Below are 16,465 nucleotides of genomic sequence, written 5' to 3'. Positions count from 1 at the left end.
GAGCCAGCCTGCCTTGCCGCACAGGACCGGATCGGATCCCGGGCGGCAAGGCAGGCTGGCTTTTGGGTCTTCTGGGGTTGGCCTGCCTTGCCACCCGGGACCAGATCGGGTCCCCGGCGGCAAGGCAGGCTGGCTTCTGGGGCTTCTAGGGCCTGCCTTCCCTGGATGGCGGCACGCTGGAGGCTCGCGCTGTCCCGCCCTGCCTTCAGTATGCAAATTAGCCACCATCTTTGTTGGCGGTTAATTTGCATATCTCGCTGATTAGCCCATGGGAGATATAGCGAAGGTATGGTCAATTACCACATTTGTCTATTATTAGATAGGATGAATGATAAAGAGAACCACTAATTTTCTATTCCAAAATCAGAATAGAAAATCAGTGATTACATGACCAACTGCCGAGCCCTCTAATAAGCCTTATAAAGAGAAAGAAACATACAATAGGGCTTCTATTCTTAAAACATTTTTGTGTTTCTGTGTACCACCAGGTACCTCAGAATTTTCTTTAATCTGGTAACTATTCTGCATTTATTTAATTTACATCTTTGTATATTTGTGTTAAAATAAGTGATGCTCTTAATTTGAGATCAAATAATGTTTTTGATAATATCTACACAAAAGACATAGTAAAAAGAATTAATTTTTCTGTCCAATTAATCAATTGTACTAGCATTTAAAGACTGCCTTCAGTTTACTATTCTCCAGCCACAGAGAAAGAGGGTAAGGCAGAAATGTGGAAGCAAAGATATCTATAAAGACTCTGGGACTATCATGGGGTTAATATAGTTTTTGAATCTCCCTGAATCTGCTTATGAAGAAAAACAACATAACTGGATATCAAAACAAAAGAGCAAACAAAAAATGAGCAATATTTGTAAAAATCACAGGCAAGAACACAAGTGGATGAGGAAAACCTTCAACAATCTATAACTTTCAAAGTCTTACCATCTCTCTGGGAGAACACAAGAGAAAGCAATTGGTGTCTGGTGGACATGAGAAGAGGAAATTAAAAAATATATATATCTTTGTTAAAGTGAGCATAGCATCTGTCATTTGGGTGGGTGTTTCTCAAAACATTTGCAAGAGAGTAAATGATTAGCTATAAAACCAGATTTGAATAGGTTCCAATTAATTTTTAGATTTTTTTCACTTTTTTTCTTGTTCTTAACTTTTTTCCCAAGCCAATACCCAGATATTCAATTTTAATAACCAGATACATCTCCAAATTTCAAATAAACACATTGTCCCGTAACTATCCTCAGATTAGGGTTATCATTTGTATAATGGACACTTGTTTCTGCTTACCTGGTAACCTTTTCCCTTCTTTCTTTATTTTTTAAAATATATTTTATTGATTTTAGAGAGGAAAGGAGAGGGGGAGAGAGAAACATCAACGATGAGAGAGAACCATTGATTGGCTGCCTCCTGCACGCCCCCCCACTGGGAATTGAGCCCGCAACACAGGCATGTGCCCTTGGCTGGAATCGAACCCGGGACCTCTCAGTCCGCAGGCTGACGCTCTATCCATTGAGCCAAACCAGCTCCCTTCTTTCTTTAACAGAACCCAAGTATTTTTAGGAAACTTCTATTCCTCATTGTGTGCCATCTTGGTGGAGGCCTCAATCCCAGCAAAGAAAAAGGCACATGATTCAAGTTAAACTAATCAAACTCTATCTCCTGGAAATGTAAACCTTGAGCAGAGATACACAAAGATAGTAGGAGTCTATTAATGTTAACAACTAAATTTCAAAAAGATAAAGGATAGCTCCTGCTACCTAGACCCTAGATCATAGGCTGGAAGAAGGTGTGATCTGAAAGTAGTACCTCCCAAATTGAAAACAAGAAAAAATTTAAAACAACTTTTCTGGAGGTCTGACTACCAGATGCCAATGACTATCCTCTACTACCTAATGGCTGAAAAACAGCAACAGAAAACACTGGAGAAAGATCACTTTCTTTTCAGTGCCTAGTAGAGAAATCCCATGACCTTAATGCACTTTCAGATCAGAAAGACCTAGACTCAAATTCCAGCTCTGCTGCCTATTAACTACGTCTTGGAGGTACCTGGTTTTCTCACCCACTTTTAGAATATGATATATGGACTGGAGATAAATCATATACATATCTGACAAACAGTAGGAAATCAATAAACACAAGGTATTGTTTCTGCTCAATATTCTGGCATTTAAACATCATTAGGACCTTGGCCAGGGAGTGCAACTGGTTAGAGCAGTCGTCGGCAAACCGCGGCTCTCGAGCCACATGAGGCTCTTTGGCCCCTTGAGTGTGACTGTTCCACAAAATACCACGTGCGGGCGCGCACGTACAGTGCGATTGAAACTTCATGGCCCATGCGCATAAGTCGGTTTTCAGCCTGGGCGAGTCTATTTTGAGAAAGGTATGTTGAGATGGTTTGGACATATAGAGAGGATGAATGAAAGGAGATAGACAAAACAAGTATACAAGATGAGTGTGTATGGGAGAGTTGGAAGGGGTCGACCTTAGCGAATGTACCTCAATCAGACTGAGGATGTTTTTAGCAAAGGCCAGCTTAGGAGTACCCTAACTAAGTTAATAACAATGTACCTACCTATATAGTTTAAGTGTAAAAAATTTGTCTCTCAAAAGAAATTTCAATCGTTGTACTGTTGATATTTGGCTCTGTTGACTAATGAGTTTGCCGACCACTGAGTTAGAGCATCATCCCAATACTCTTAAGGTTGCAGGTTTGCTCCCTGGCCAGGTCATATACAAGAATCAAGCAATGAATGTATAAATAAGTGAAGCAACAAGTAGATGTTTTTCTTTCTCCCTTCCTTCCTCTGTCCAAAATCAATAAATTAAATTTAAAAAGTAACAACACTTACCACTATGCATACTGACTTATTATATTACTATGTGTTATATTACTCATAAGATATTAATCTTAACTAAAAGACTCAAAACATTACAAAGCCGGGGGTGGAATCTTACAAATTTGACTAATGAGCTCTGCTACAACTGTATATTGTGCAAAAATCTTATAGATTTTTAACATACAATGTAATTCATTATACCTGACATGGACAAAAAACACACAAATATCCAAAAGCTATGGTCAATAGCCAACCTTTCCATAACTGAACATTTTACAAATCAAATATCACCAACAATATTTCATAGTTCAAGTATTACCAACACTAAAATATCTCAGCAAGCGGGAGAAATTATCCAATCATTGAGCTATAACTGGCATGCAGTTTTCTTGAAAAAATAACTTTATTAGTAATATTTTATTACTTTTTTATTTTTCTCCAGAAATAGAACTTTATAAAATTCATGCATATCTATTTAAACACAAATTCATTATATACTAATATCTGTAATCTCAACAAAAAGTTTTTATATTATCTGTAGAAATTAATATTCATTATTATTTAAAGTAATATTTTCACCAATGGGAAAAGAATAGTGTTTTCAACAAATGCTGGGACAACTGACTGTCCTCATGCAAAAGAAATGAAGCTGGACCCATACCTCATATCATACATGAAAATTAACTAAAAACGGATCACAGACCAAAATGTAAGGGCTAAAACTATAAAACTCTTATTAGAAAACATGAGTAAATCCTTGTGACCTTGGATTAGGCAATGGTTTTGCAGATAAAACACCATACAACTGACAAGTGAAAAAAACAGACAAACTAGATTACATCAGAATTAAAATAATCTTTCCCACCTAGAGGCCACAAACCATTATCTATCTGGTGACAAATAATAAGAATAATGAAACAACCATCTGTATTGAGTACTTTACTGTGTGCTAGACATTGTTCTTAGCACTTTACATGTGTTATTAGCTCATTTAATCTTCACAACCCCAAGAGATAGGTATCACTGTCTCCATTTTATAAATTAGAACAAGGCACAGAGTTAAGAAATACGCCCGAGAGTACAAAGCTAGTAAGTAGTGGAAGAGGGATTCAAACTCAAGTAGTTTGACTTAAAGGTATTTCTTATCACTAAAAAATACTGCCTAAAAAATAATCTCATGGTTTATTTGCTTGTATATTTTACGATATCTGGACACTCTCCTTTCCAAATTAGGTGGTGCCTTCTCCCAAAACACTTGTGCCCATGCATTTAGCTTTCAGACAATTAATACAATCCTATCCATCACTATCATCATCCCACTTTGCCTTTGGTTCCAACCACTTGTCCTATATTATTTAAAATATTGCAATGAAAAATGTTGCAATAGTAATCATGGGCACGGCTTTGCTACCAGCACTCACATCCCTATGCTTTAGCAGAGGTCTGGGACAGTAACACACCCCATTCTCATCTTTAGGCTGTTCCAGACTCAGCTTAGGCCACAGAAATACTGCCTAAAAAGAAAGTGTTAACTGCCTTCCTAATTGTATACTTAAGAAACTGGTTTTCAAACTTGTTTGACTGGCCCACGGCAAAAGCATTTCTCACTGACATAGTATACAGATACATACCTAAGTAAAACCAAAGTTTAGTATACTTACTATTTGGCAAATACTCTGATACTTTTACTTTTTTTTTTTTTAATTCTAGTCACAAACCCAAGTGATTTTATAACCAACATGTTAAAACCTGAAATTTGACAAATACTTAACTAGAGAATACATTAATGAAATTATCTGCTTTCTCATCAATAAAAATCTTTATATTCCCACCTACTGGCCCTTCAATATATATTTGGTAAACTGAACTAAAAAAAAAAACTTCATGGTTCCACCCTAGGCTGAGCTTTTTATAAATTTCAAAGCCACACATAATCAGCAGCCTAAGTCTTTTTTCAAAGGGGAATATCCAAATAATAGTTTTACATGAAAAAGTATATATTTACTCCTAAAACTATTATTACCTCTAGGATTGATCTCAAAACATGTGACAGCAGTGATTCTTGTCATTTAAGCTCATAATGAAGATTACTGTCCTATCACACATATAAAACATTCATTTTTTTTTTAATTATGGAAGAAGACAGGCAGAAATCCAAAATCCTACATATTGCCCAACTATCCAGTTTCTTCTGTATATTAAGGGCAGGAAGTCAAGTCTCCAATGTGCTTTTTTCCCTCCCTCTGAGACCTTACTGATAAGAAATGGTCATCCTGGTGAGGAAGGGAAAGTAAGTGTTGTAAGTTGATAGTGGAAGTTCCAGAATGTTAGCAGACTCCCAAATGAAAGATTAAAAGGGTAATAGCAAGCACCATGCCTAGTATTTAGTAGGTGGTCAATTAAATGTCTGCTGGATAAATGAATAGGATAAATGAAGTATGTACTCTTTAAATGTGTTCTGCCATCCAGTCATATTTAACTGCCATCTATTTAAACTGCAAAGACTTGGAAATTAAAGCCAAATCCCAAAGAAATTGACCAAAGACATAAAACCAGTCAGCAGCAATGCTGAGCCTACTATCCAATTCACTGTTTTCTTCTCTATTCTATTGCCACCCCCAAAATAAAGATACTTCTTAGGTAGAGATAATGAAGTGGATATTAAAACATCTGTATAATTGGAAAGAAATTCCATATTCATTTATTATCTCTGCATATAAGATGATTTATATATTACATGAGTTTTTTAAATTATGAAATTTGTTCTCTGAAATGGAATGAGAAGTAAATTGACAGAAACTAAAGTAAATCCCTTTTTTATCTAATTATGGTTGAAAAGGACTACAAAAGATTACAAATTAAACATGTTTATTAAAAAACAAAAACAAACTTTAAAATACAATGTAAGCCACCAGTCTCCTGTGCTTTTGTGTAGGGAAAAATAGCCAAAGTTACAAACCTAATCTATGTGGCAGATCTGCTCACATTATGAAATCTTGATACACAAAGCATTTATGACTTACGACAAGCCATTAGATGGTATAAAATTAATCATAGCAAAGTGTATGTTATTTTTAGAAAATAGAGCTAAAGATAGTAATCTGAACCAAATTTTACTGAAGATTTTAAACTCAGATACTGTGGGCAAATAAATTTAAAGACAGGCTTTGTATTGTTTTAGAATACAAAGAGTTACTAACATCAAATAAAGAATCTTTATTTTGTTCTTTTAATTTACAGACACTTAGATGAATTAATTTGTAAGAACAGATTTAATTTTCTATTTGGCTAAAAGATTAGAGGTAACAGAAGCACAACAATGACTGGATACTTAAAATCATTTTACAAAGAGTCTACAAAATGTCCTTATGGCAGTAAGAATATCATCTAGCACCTGGATTTCCAAATAATGTGCAAAAAAATGTTAACTACTGATACTTTTAGGAGGGAATAAAAATGAACTAATTCATCTATTATAATAAGAACAAAAAAAACCTACTTAAATATGTCTCTGAGCTAATGAATGTCAAGAAATGATTTCAAGTACAAACTTAAAAAAAAACAAACCTCAAACTTTTATTTCAATAGGAAGGTCACAATTTTTGTGGTTTAAAACTGTTATTTGTCTGGCATTCAAGTTTCTTCTAGAATCGGTACTCTTCTACCTTCCACCTTTCTATATTACCCCTTGTATGACACATTTATACAACAAAACTAATCAGGGAACAACATAAGAGGCATTTATTCCCACCAGAGCACGTACTCATTCTATTCTCTCCCCCACGAACATCATATCAAATTCCCTTGTGTACTTGAAGACGTGGCCTACTTTGAAAACACTTGTCAAAAAGAGACTGATCTCTTCCTCCTGTAAAGTCCCAGAGAACATACAGTCTATACCATTCCCTAGAAATGTATTAACTTCCTTGGGGTTTGTTTCTTTGTTTTTAACTTAGGAAGCCTTCTGATGCCCCTTCCAGACTCAAAATGCCAAGTTATTACAGGGATTTATAGTAAGAAGCATTATTAGAGTATGAGCCAAATCTTCTAGATCAAATCCTGACTTTTAACATTTGCTTACCTCCGTTTTGTCAACAGAAAAATGGGGGTTAAAACAATACATACTTCACAAGTTTGCAATGAGGAATAAAATGATGATACACATAAGTGATTTGATATACCTAAAGCACTTAAAACAGTATCTGGCAAACGGTAAATTCTATACTAAGTATTAGCTATTATTAATATTACTATTAGTACCACCATCTTTCTCCATAGCACCAAGTAGTGCTGTATACATACACAAGAGCTCAACTAAATTCTTGGAATAAAACAATTAATACGGAAATAAGTTTTAAAGATCCCTCAGGGAATAAATGGAGGCAGGCTCAAGACCCAAAAGATCAAATCCAAGATAGGGCCTGGGAGAAGAAGGGATTCATCCCAGGTCGACCCCCACCCCCACAACCAATTAAACTTCATGAACAAATAAAGAAGAAAGTCAAAGTATAAAACTGACAATCCAAATAAAGCAAGTTTGTTTTTTTCCCTGACAAAAATGACAAGAGACTGGTGGGTGGGGAGCAGGAGCGGGCTAGAATGGGTCAATGGCGGGGGGGAAAGAGGGACTTATATAATACTTTGAGCAATAAAGATTTTTTTTAAATGAAAGAGACATTTCATGAAAGAACTTGATAGCTTCTGGGTAGGAAATTTACCCCAAAAGATGGCAATTTCTAAAATGTCATAATTTCTAATCTACCAACAATATATTAACTAATTCTATTTTTAATCTACTGACATTTCCAGTTTCTATATTATTCACTTAAGTAGGGAACTACATCATTTACCATCTCACCTAGAAAAGTAGTATTAAATGTAATTTACTCCACAAAGGTAATCCCTAACTCTAATACTCCGAGTTTCATGTTTACTTTACAGTTTCATACTTCCATTGTCTGCCTCTTTACCTTTTATCAGCCTGAAGATATATTTCGAGTCATTGTTTTGTCCTGATTCAGTTTTCTTGATTTATGTTAGCTGCTTATCTCCACATCTCCAGTTCCTTTGTGTTGACCCATGGCTATAATAGCTTATAAATTATGGAAAACAACCTTTTACCCTCAGATACTAGGATACTACAGTAAAGTAAGCCTAATAACTGACTCATCGGTACTACAAAGACACAATTTTACATTCAAATAACATTAGCTCATGTTAATTGAATAAGTCTCATCAAGGGACAAGGAATCTATTTGGGCTGCCAAGAGAAAGACTGATTTAGACTTAAGCAAGATTCCTAAAGGATTATTTATGAAAATACAATAGACACAAAAAGACTATATTTTAGTAATAACCGTATCAGTAACCATGCCTATTCTCACATATACTTTGGCTTATTTCTTATTATTTGCATGTGTTATACAGAGATGAACTCTATAAGTAAGTTATGTCAAAGATGGTTAAGCTAAACACTGACCATTTAAATTTCTCAAGCCTAGGTCTTTTGGTTTATTATCATCAACAAACAGATGTTGTAATAGCTCAAAAAAAACATAGTTTGTCTTGTTTTACAGTTTAATTACTTATAAATACTGTGACATCTGAACAGTCACCATTCATCCAAGTTGCTTCCTGTTAAAAGAAATCCTTAACAAAAAAAAGATGATGGTAACAGAAAAAAGGAGAGTTAATGTACACACTAAGAATTGGGAGGAGAGGGGACCAACAGCTCTGGGTGGTAAGATTATGAAAAACTTTTATTTCCTTCTTCATTTGATTATTTCCCCAAATGTTCTAAAATTATATATATATTATTTTACATATATTTGTGATTATATATGTTTCATAAAGAGGGGAACTCTGTACGAGAAGCACAATACTGTATATGTAACATGATCTTGGTGCAGTTTTTCTCAAAATCTGAAAAACAAGTTTTTACTAACAACACAATACTATAGGATATATAATGTTATAGCTGTTCAAAGCCTAAAATAGTATCTAGCAGACATTGTAACTAATAAATATTTGCTGACTATCTTAACTTTTCAATTCTAATGGAACTTAACACTAAAGAAAAAAAAGTGTTGTCAGAATAGAAACTATATTTTAAATAAAATAGGCTAAATATACTCAGGAAAATCATGACTTCTTTATTTCATAAATATAAGTTTGGTTAAACCATAAAATGAGTTTATAATAGTAGGCAGTAATTCAAACTAACATGGCTCATAAAGTCACCCAAGATAGTTTTCTTTAGGGTCAATTTTCTTTTTCTAGAACAATTGCCAACAGCCTAGTTTTAGTATAACCAGTTTAAGAAAAATGAATAAAAAGCAGTTTAAATTAACATGTAATCAGTTTTAAGGAGACCTTGACAGTACCTGCCAAAAGATTTATGTGAATGTTGGGTGCTTTTCTAGTTTTTACAAACTATTAACTTTTATTTTTTCTGATGTATAAAAATTACCCTAAATTTTTTATCATATCAATTTTTAAAAGCTACCTGTGTAAGACAATGTAGTTAATCAGTTGAAATGCATATTAAATGGAAAATATTAATATAAAAATGTGTTCATCTTTACTGTCATTTCAGTGTTCTAAAATGCTAGTCAGCTTTTACTATAAATTTACTTTGTGGCGTGAAAGCTACATGGTAATTGGCAGCAGCTGAAATATAATGGTACACAGACACACACTTGATTTTTCTGTATAAAATAAAGGAAACAAGTTTTCCGAAGGAAGAAAAACATTATTTTTAGGTGGCAATCAACACTACATTCGTTAGCTGTAAAAGCGGATTAATTCATTTTCCCAGTTAAACAGAAAGAGGATTTCACACAGAAGATGGAGTCGGAGTCCGATGTGATCTGAAGCAGTACTAATCTGCACAGAGAAAACAATCCGAGAGGACTACAGAACACTCAGAAGGTTGCATTTGCCCCCAGCTAACAACTCAGGCCAACTAAACAACATACTGCAGTATTTAAAGGACAACCAAGAACCTGTTTCAATTAGAGAACCGCCCAGCCGCATGCAAAACATACCCACAGTGGATTCAGAGCAAGGGGATGATATTACCTCTTTTATGTAATTCCCTCAGGGGAATATAGTCTCCTCCCCCGTCATAAGGCAAATAAGGATCAGAAGAAGCATCCATGATTAGAATTTTAAAAAAGAAGAAGAAAAAGAAAAGCTTGCAAGCTTAAAAAGACAGTGGCATTTCCTCCACCCCTGCTGCAGCAGGCAAGGGAGATGCCATATTTGATGAGGGTTAGAACTGTATGTAGTTCGACTCGCTAAAGCAACTGTGTTCTTCCACAGTGGATGATGTCATCAAAGGGAAATTATTGCAGCCTGGTTGCTAGTGGCTACAATCTAGCAAGGCTTGGAGGCGGAACAGCCTTCTTAACCAGGTCCTGGTACGTATGATGATGACTAAGCTCCAAGTATAACAGACAAAACTGGTTTGAGAATTTTAAAGCATTCACAATAGAGCTTCTATAGCGTCAGTGGCAACTACAGTAAGACAACAGAGCATTATTTCTTTTTGATTTTAAGATAAATATACAGGGGAACAAAGCATTTAATATAGAGATGTGAAAAGGAAATTCTGATGTAGACAATGCCCCTTTTCATTTATAATGTAGAAAAAAGGAAGCAACGCTCTAAGGTTGTGTGATTTTATAATATAAGGGTACTAATTTTTATATAGTAATGTCAGGTGAGTCATAAAGAGCTAGAACATATCAAAGGCTTCAAGAGACTTGGTTTTAAAAGTCAATTTTTAATTATGTAAAATGTACTTCAGACTTCTACTGAGCAGTTGAGTAGTATTTTATCTCACTAATTCCATTCAGCAGCCTCTTATTTCCTTCTTTCAAGAACTAACCAGTAAGACATTCCACCTTTTCAGAATAAAAAAAAAAACATTAACATAATAAATAATTTGGCTATTGCTTGTGAAACAATACAAACACAGATTCAGTAGGTAGGAGATTTTCCTATCTTCCTACTTGTCCTATCTCACAAATATTTGTGCTTTAAAAAAAGGCTTTTAGTAAAATGTGTCTCAAAAGGTAATCTTTACTGGAAAATTTTATGAAATTCATAAATAAAGCAACACTTTGTTTCAAAATGTCATTTAAAAAAAAAGCTGATGCTCATAATTTGTACAGCTACTTTTAAGGTGATTCCTCTAGACTAGGACATTCTCCTTCTGAAATAGCAATATTGTTGCAGTGCCACCAAATAAAAATGTACTATTCCTTAGGAGCAATTGGGGTTCCATAAAATTTATTTTCCTAAGTACTGAATGAGCCAACCTCTGAGGTCCACTCCAATTCAAGGCATTTATATGAGAACTGGGGTAATAAAAAATGAGAGGAGTCATATTTTAGTTATTTGAGGTATTTTTTAATTAGGTTAAATGAAGTATTTATATTTCAAAAAGTGTGAACATCAGAAAGACAGACCTTCTCATAAAATCCCACCTAGGATTTGAGGAAAAGGGTTTAGGAAAGGAACATAGACTAGAATTCATACCATAAAATCTAATTCTGATTCTGGCTATTAATATGATTTGACCGTGTGAGTTTTTTTGTTTTGTATTTTTTAAATTTTCTTAGAAATAATTTTTTTTAAATAAGGAAAGCTTTACCATAGAACTAATTTTACTACATTAAATTTGGTCCTTTGATAAAGTTCTACTATTATAAAACTTTTAAAAACTATATGCTATATGACATTCATAAATAATTTAATTTTTATGATACTATTTCCATTCTTTCATGCCTTTATATAAAATGAAAATCTAACTACAAGTTTTCCTGGTATTTGTAGACACTCTCTTGTTTTTCCTGACTTACAACTTGGTCACAAAGGAAAAATGAAAATGATAGCTAGCACTAGCTAGAGGGGGAAGAATACCTTCCCTATAAAATATATTATATTTAATATAAGTAAAAGTTTTTATCATAAGTAATTTTTAATTATTTTTAGTTAACAAAAATTGTATATGTGTACATGTATATACAACATATGAATTGTATGTATTTTTATAGAGTTCAGTTTAGAATGCAACACACCAAACTCAACAACTGTTATCACTGAGGAAGGAATGAGGTCAAGTGGAGAGGATGATGGCATATTTAGTTTTTACTTTATATAGTTCCACACTGTTTTAAATTTTTAAGCAAATATATATTTACTTTTTTGCATAAATATATTACTTTTATAATAAGAAATCTGAAATTTTTTTACATTTCAAAAGTAAACAAATCTCATGTTTATGGGACCCATGGCTGCCACTTATAAGAATTATTACAGGCTACAGTGCTTTATAATTAGACTTTAGAAAAGGATAAAGGCTGGAAGGTGTGGCAAAAGAGGACTTTGACACAGATTAGGTATTACCAGATTAACAAACTAAATTACACTTAGAGTGGGGCTCAAGTAGAAAGAGAAGAAAAGACAAATTCAAATTCCTAGGTACAGTGGTCCTCCAATCTGGGACCACTGGCTCCTAACTGCTGACCTGCCTGACTGCCTGATCGCCCCTAACCACTCTGCTTGCCAGCCTGCTCAGCCCCAACTGCCCCCCCTTGCCAACCTGATTGCCCCCAATTGCCCCCCGCCAGCCTGATCGCCCCTAACTGCCCACCCCCGCCACCCTGATTGCCCCCAACTCCTCCCCTGCCAGCTTGATCGCCCCCAAATGCCCCCCGTTGCTGGCGTGCTTGCCCCATCAAGTAGAAAGAGAAGACAAATTCAAATTCCTAGGTACAGTGGGTGGGGGTGGGAGGGATGTTCAGGAAGGAACTTCTGAAGAACAAAAACACTAAAGTGGAAGCAATAAAAATTTAGAAGGGAAAGAGATTTCTACTTCCAAATGCACCCTAGATTCTAATTTCAACTTGATATGGGATACTGGCTAAATCACAACCTCTATGAGGTATATAAATCAGGGAGGCAGAACAGATGACTACAGATGACTAGGATATCATAACTATATGTACCAATTTACAAGAAAACACAGAAAACTGTTAAATGACAGCTCAAAAACACAATCAGGAAAACCCAAATTAGGAAACAGATGATGTGATTTCTTCAACAAACAAGTAGCAAGGAAAAAAAGGAAGGGAAAGGGTTATACAATTAAAAACAAAACAAATAGCTCTGGCCAGTACGCGCAATCGTTGGAGTATCAGCCCATAGACATACTGGTCAAGAGTTCGAATCCCAGTCAAGGGCATGTATCTGGGTTGTAGGTTCAACCCCAGCCCCGGTAAGTGGTGACACATGCAGATGGCAGCCAATTGACGTGTCTCTCTCACATCAATGTTTCTCCCTCTCCCTTCTCCATCTTCCTCTCTTTGAAAATCTATCCTCGGGTGAGGATTAACCAAAATAAATAAATAAATAAATAAATAAATACAAAGAAAAAGACTTAAAAGATATATCAAGCAATTTCAATGTACAAGTTTTTTATGAAACAATTTGGGAAATGTGAAATACACAATATGTTTTATTTTAAGGAATCATTCATATTTTAGATGTGATAATAACCTTAAAGGAATTCTTATATTTTAAAGATGCAAAATTATATATATATATATATACATATATATATATATATATATATTTTTTTTTTTTTCAAAGAAAAGCCAGAGCTGGACTATAGTTAATCAAAAAAGTAACAATAGATTTTATTCAACAGTATTGCAACGGGGTAAGAGACCTCAATATACTAGTAGAACTCGGATCAATTCCCAATACAACATGGAAGTGGGAATTTATAGCCAAGAGGGAATTAGAAGGTTTGTCAATAAAAAATTACTAAGGATTTGGACATAGGATGCTAGGATTATAAAATTAGCTTGGGAGTCTTCCTCCTCTTGAATCTTTTGGAATAGTTTGAGAAAGATAGGTGTTAGTTCTTTGAATGTTTGGATAAATTCACCTGTGAAGCCATCTATTCTAGACTTATATTTGTTGAGTGATTTTTTTTTTATTACTGCTTCAATTTTATTAGTTGTGATTGGTCTTTTCTGATTCTTCCTGATTTAAATTTAGAAGATTTGGAAGATTTCTAGGCATTTATCCATTTTAACCAGATAAAGACACAACAAAGAAAGAAAATTATAGACCAATACCCTGATGAACATAGATGCTAAAATCCTCAATAAAATATTAGCAAACTGGATCTAGCAATACATTAAAAAGATCATACACCATGATCAACTATGATTTATTCTGGGGCTGCAAGGAAGGATCAATATTTACAAATCAATAAACATAATACAGCAAATAAACAAAATGAAGGATAAAAACCACATGATATCAATAGATGCATAAAAAGCATTTGATAAAATCCAGCACCCATTTATGATTTTATTTTTATTTATTTATTTAATATATTTTATTGATTTTTTACAGAGAGGAAGAGAGAGTTAGAAACATCGATAAAAGAGAAACATCGATCAGCTGCCTCCTACACATCCCCTACAGGGTATGTGCCCACAACCAAGGTACATGCCCTTGACAGGAATCAAACCTGGGACCCTTCAGTCCGCAGGCCGATGCTCTATCCACTGAGCCAAACCGGTTAGGGCCCATTTATGATTTTTTAAAAAAACTTCTGCACAGCAAAAGAAACCATCAACAAAACAACAAGAAAGCCCACTGCATGGGAGAACGTATTTGCCAATGTTATCACCGATAAGGGTTTAATCTCCAACATTTATAGGGAACTCATACAACTTAACAAAAGGAAAATAAACAATGCAAACAAAAAATGGCAAAGGACCTAAATAGACCCCTTACAAAAGAGGACATACAGAAGGCCAAGAGACATATGAATACATGCTCAAAGTCACTAATTATCCAAGAGATGCAAATCAAAACAATGAGGTATCACCTCACACCTGTCAGAATGGCTATCATCAACAATTCAAAAAACGACAAGTGTTGGAGAGGATGCGGAGAAAAAGGAACCCTCTTGCAAGGCTTGTGGGAATGCAGACTGGTGCAGCCACTCTGGAAAACAGTATGGAGTTTCCTCAAAAAATTAAAAATGGATCTCCCATTTGATCCAGTAATCCCACTTCTAGGAATATATCCCAAGAAACTAGAAACACCAATCAGAAAGAATATATGCACCCCTATGTTCATAGCACACAATTTACAATAGCTAAGATTTGGAAACAGTCTAAGTGCCGATGAGTGGATTAGAAAACTATGGTACAGCTACACAATGGAGTACTACACTGCAGTAAAAAAAAAGGAACTCTTACCATTTGCAACAACATGGATGGAACTGAGAGCATTATGCTAAGCGAAATAAGCCAGTCAGAGAAAGCTAAATATTACAGGATAAATACCACATTATATGTGGAATATAATGAACAACATAAACTGATGAACTAAAATAGATCGAGGGACAGAGAAGCATCAAACATACCATCCAGCTTCAGGGGGAAGGTGGGAGAAGGGGGGTGTTGAGATCAACAAAAGGACTTGTATGCATGCATATAAGCATAACCCATGGACACAGTCAGTGGGCGGGGGGGCGGGGGGGTGAGGACATGTGCTGGGGGATGGGAACAAGCGGGGAGATGTCAATGGGGGAAAAAGGATTCATATGTAATACTTTAATCAACAAAGAAAAAAAAACCTCTCAGAAGACTGGGAATAGAGGGAACATACCTCAATGCGATAAAGGCAATCTTACCTAATAATAGACAAACATGTAAATTGACTGTGCCTCCACTACGCTCACCAGCCAATCAGGAGTATGCAAATTAACCCAACAAAGATGGCGGTTAATTTGCATATGTAGGCACGAAGCAGCGGAGCGAAGACTGAAGGCTCCGGCCAAAGCAGCAAAGACTGAAGGCTCTGCCCGGAGTGAAAGCCTAGGTCCCAGGTGCCGGAGAAAAACCAGTGCCGGCAGCCAGGGGAAGGGAAGGCCTATTGCACAAATCTCTTCGTGCAACAGGCCTCTAGTAAATAAATAAATAAATAAATGCATAAATAAATAAATGCCATATATGACAAACCCAGAGCCAACATTATACCCAATGAGCAAAAACTACAAGTGTTTCCCTTAATATCAGGAAGAAGACTGGGATGTCCACTTTCACCACTCTTATTCAACATATATTGGAAGGCCTATCCATAACAATCAGACAAGAAAAAGAAATAAAAAACATTCAAATTGGAAAGGAAAAAGTAAAACTGTCATTATTGTACATGGCATGGAGAACCCTAAAGATTCCACGAAAAACCTACTAGAACAGAAAAAAGGAATTCAGTAAAGTAGCAAGAGACAAAATAAATGTCCAGAAATCAGTTGTATTTTTATACACCAACTAGTGGCTCAGTGCACAAAATTCATTAACGGGGGGGGGGGATGTCCCTCAGCCCGGCCTGCACCACCTTCACCCTCTCCAATCTGGGACCCCTCAGGGGATGTCTGACTGCTGGTTTAGGCCCGATCCCACAGGGCCTAAACCAGCAGTCGGAAATCCCTCTCGCAATCTGGGACCACTGGCTCCTAACTGCTGACCTGCCTGACTGCCTGATTGCCCCTAACCACTCTGCTTGCCAGC

General features: G+C 35.5%; 1 protein-coding gene across 4 annotated transcripts in view; it reads right to left on the bottom strand.

The window, feature by feature from the left end:
- The window catches only part of CLCN3 (chloride voltage-gated channel 3), an 86,526-nt gene that overhangs the window by 45,772 nt on the left and 24,289 nt on the right, over nucleotides 1-16,465 (bottom strand). For 2 of the 4 annotated variants that reach the window (XM_070415460.1, XM_070415462.1), the window contains exon 1: nucleotides 9,936-10,144. The exons of the other annotated variants lie outside the window; for them this stretch is intronic. In XM_070415460.1, the coding sequence (XP_070271561.1) occupies nucleotides 9,936-10,014 (79 nt within the window). In that variant the 5' untranslated portion in view covers nucleotides 10,015-10,144. Of the gene's footprint in view, nucleotides 1-9,935; nucleotides 10,145-16,465 lie in introns of those variants that run through there. 4 annotated transcript variants of the gene reach the window in all.

Source organism: Myotis yumanensis, unplaced genomic scaffold, assembly GCF_028538775.1.
Source record: "Myotis yumanensis isolate MYYU_CA2020_CCGP unplaced genomic scaffold, mMyoYum1.0.hap1 SCAF_5, whole genome shotgun sequence".
Taxonomy (NCBI): Eukaryota; Metazoa; Chordata; class Mammalia; order Chiroptera; family Vespertilionidae; genus Myotis; species Myotis yumanensis.
This window is presented reverse-complemented; position numbering and strand designations above follow the sequence as displayed.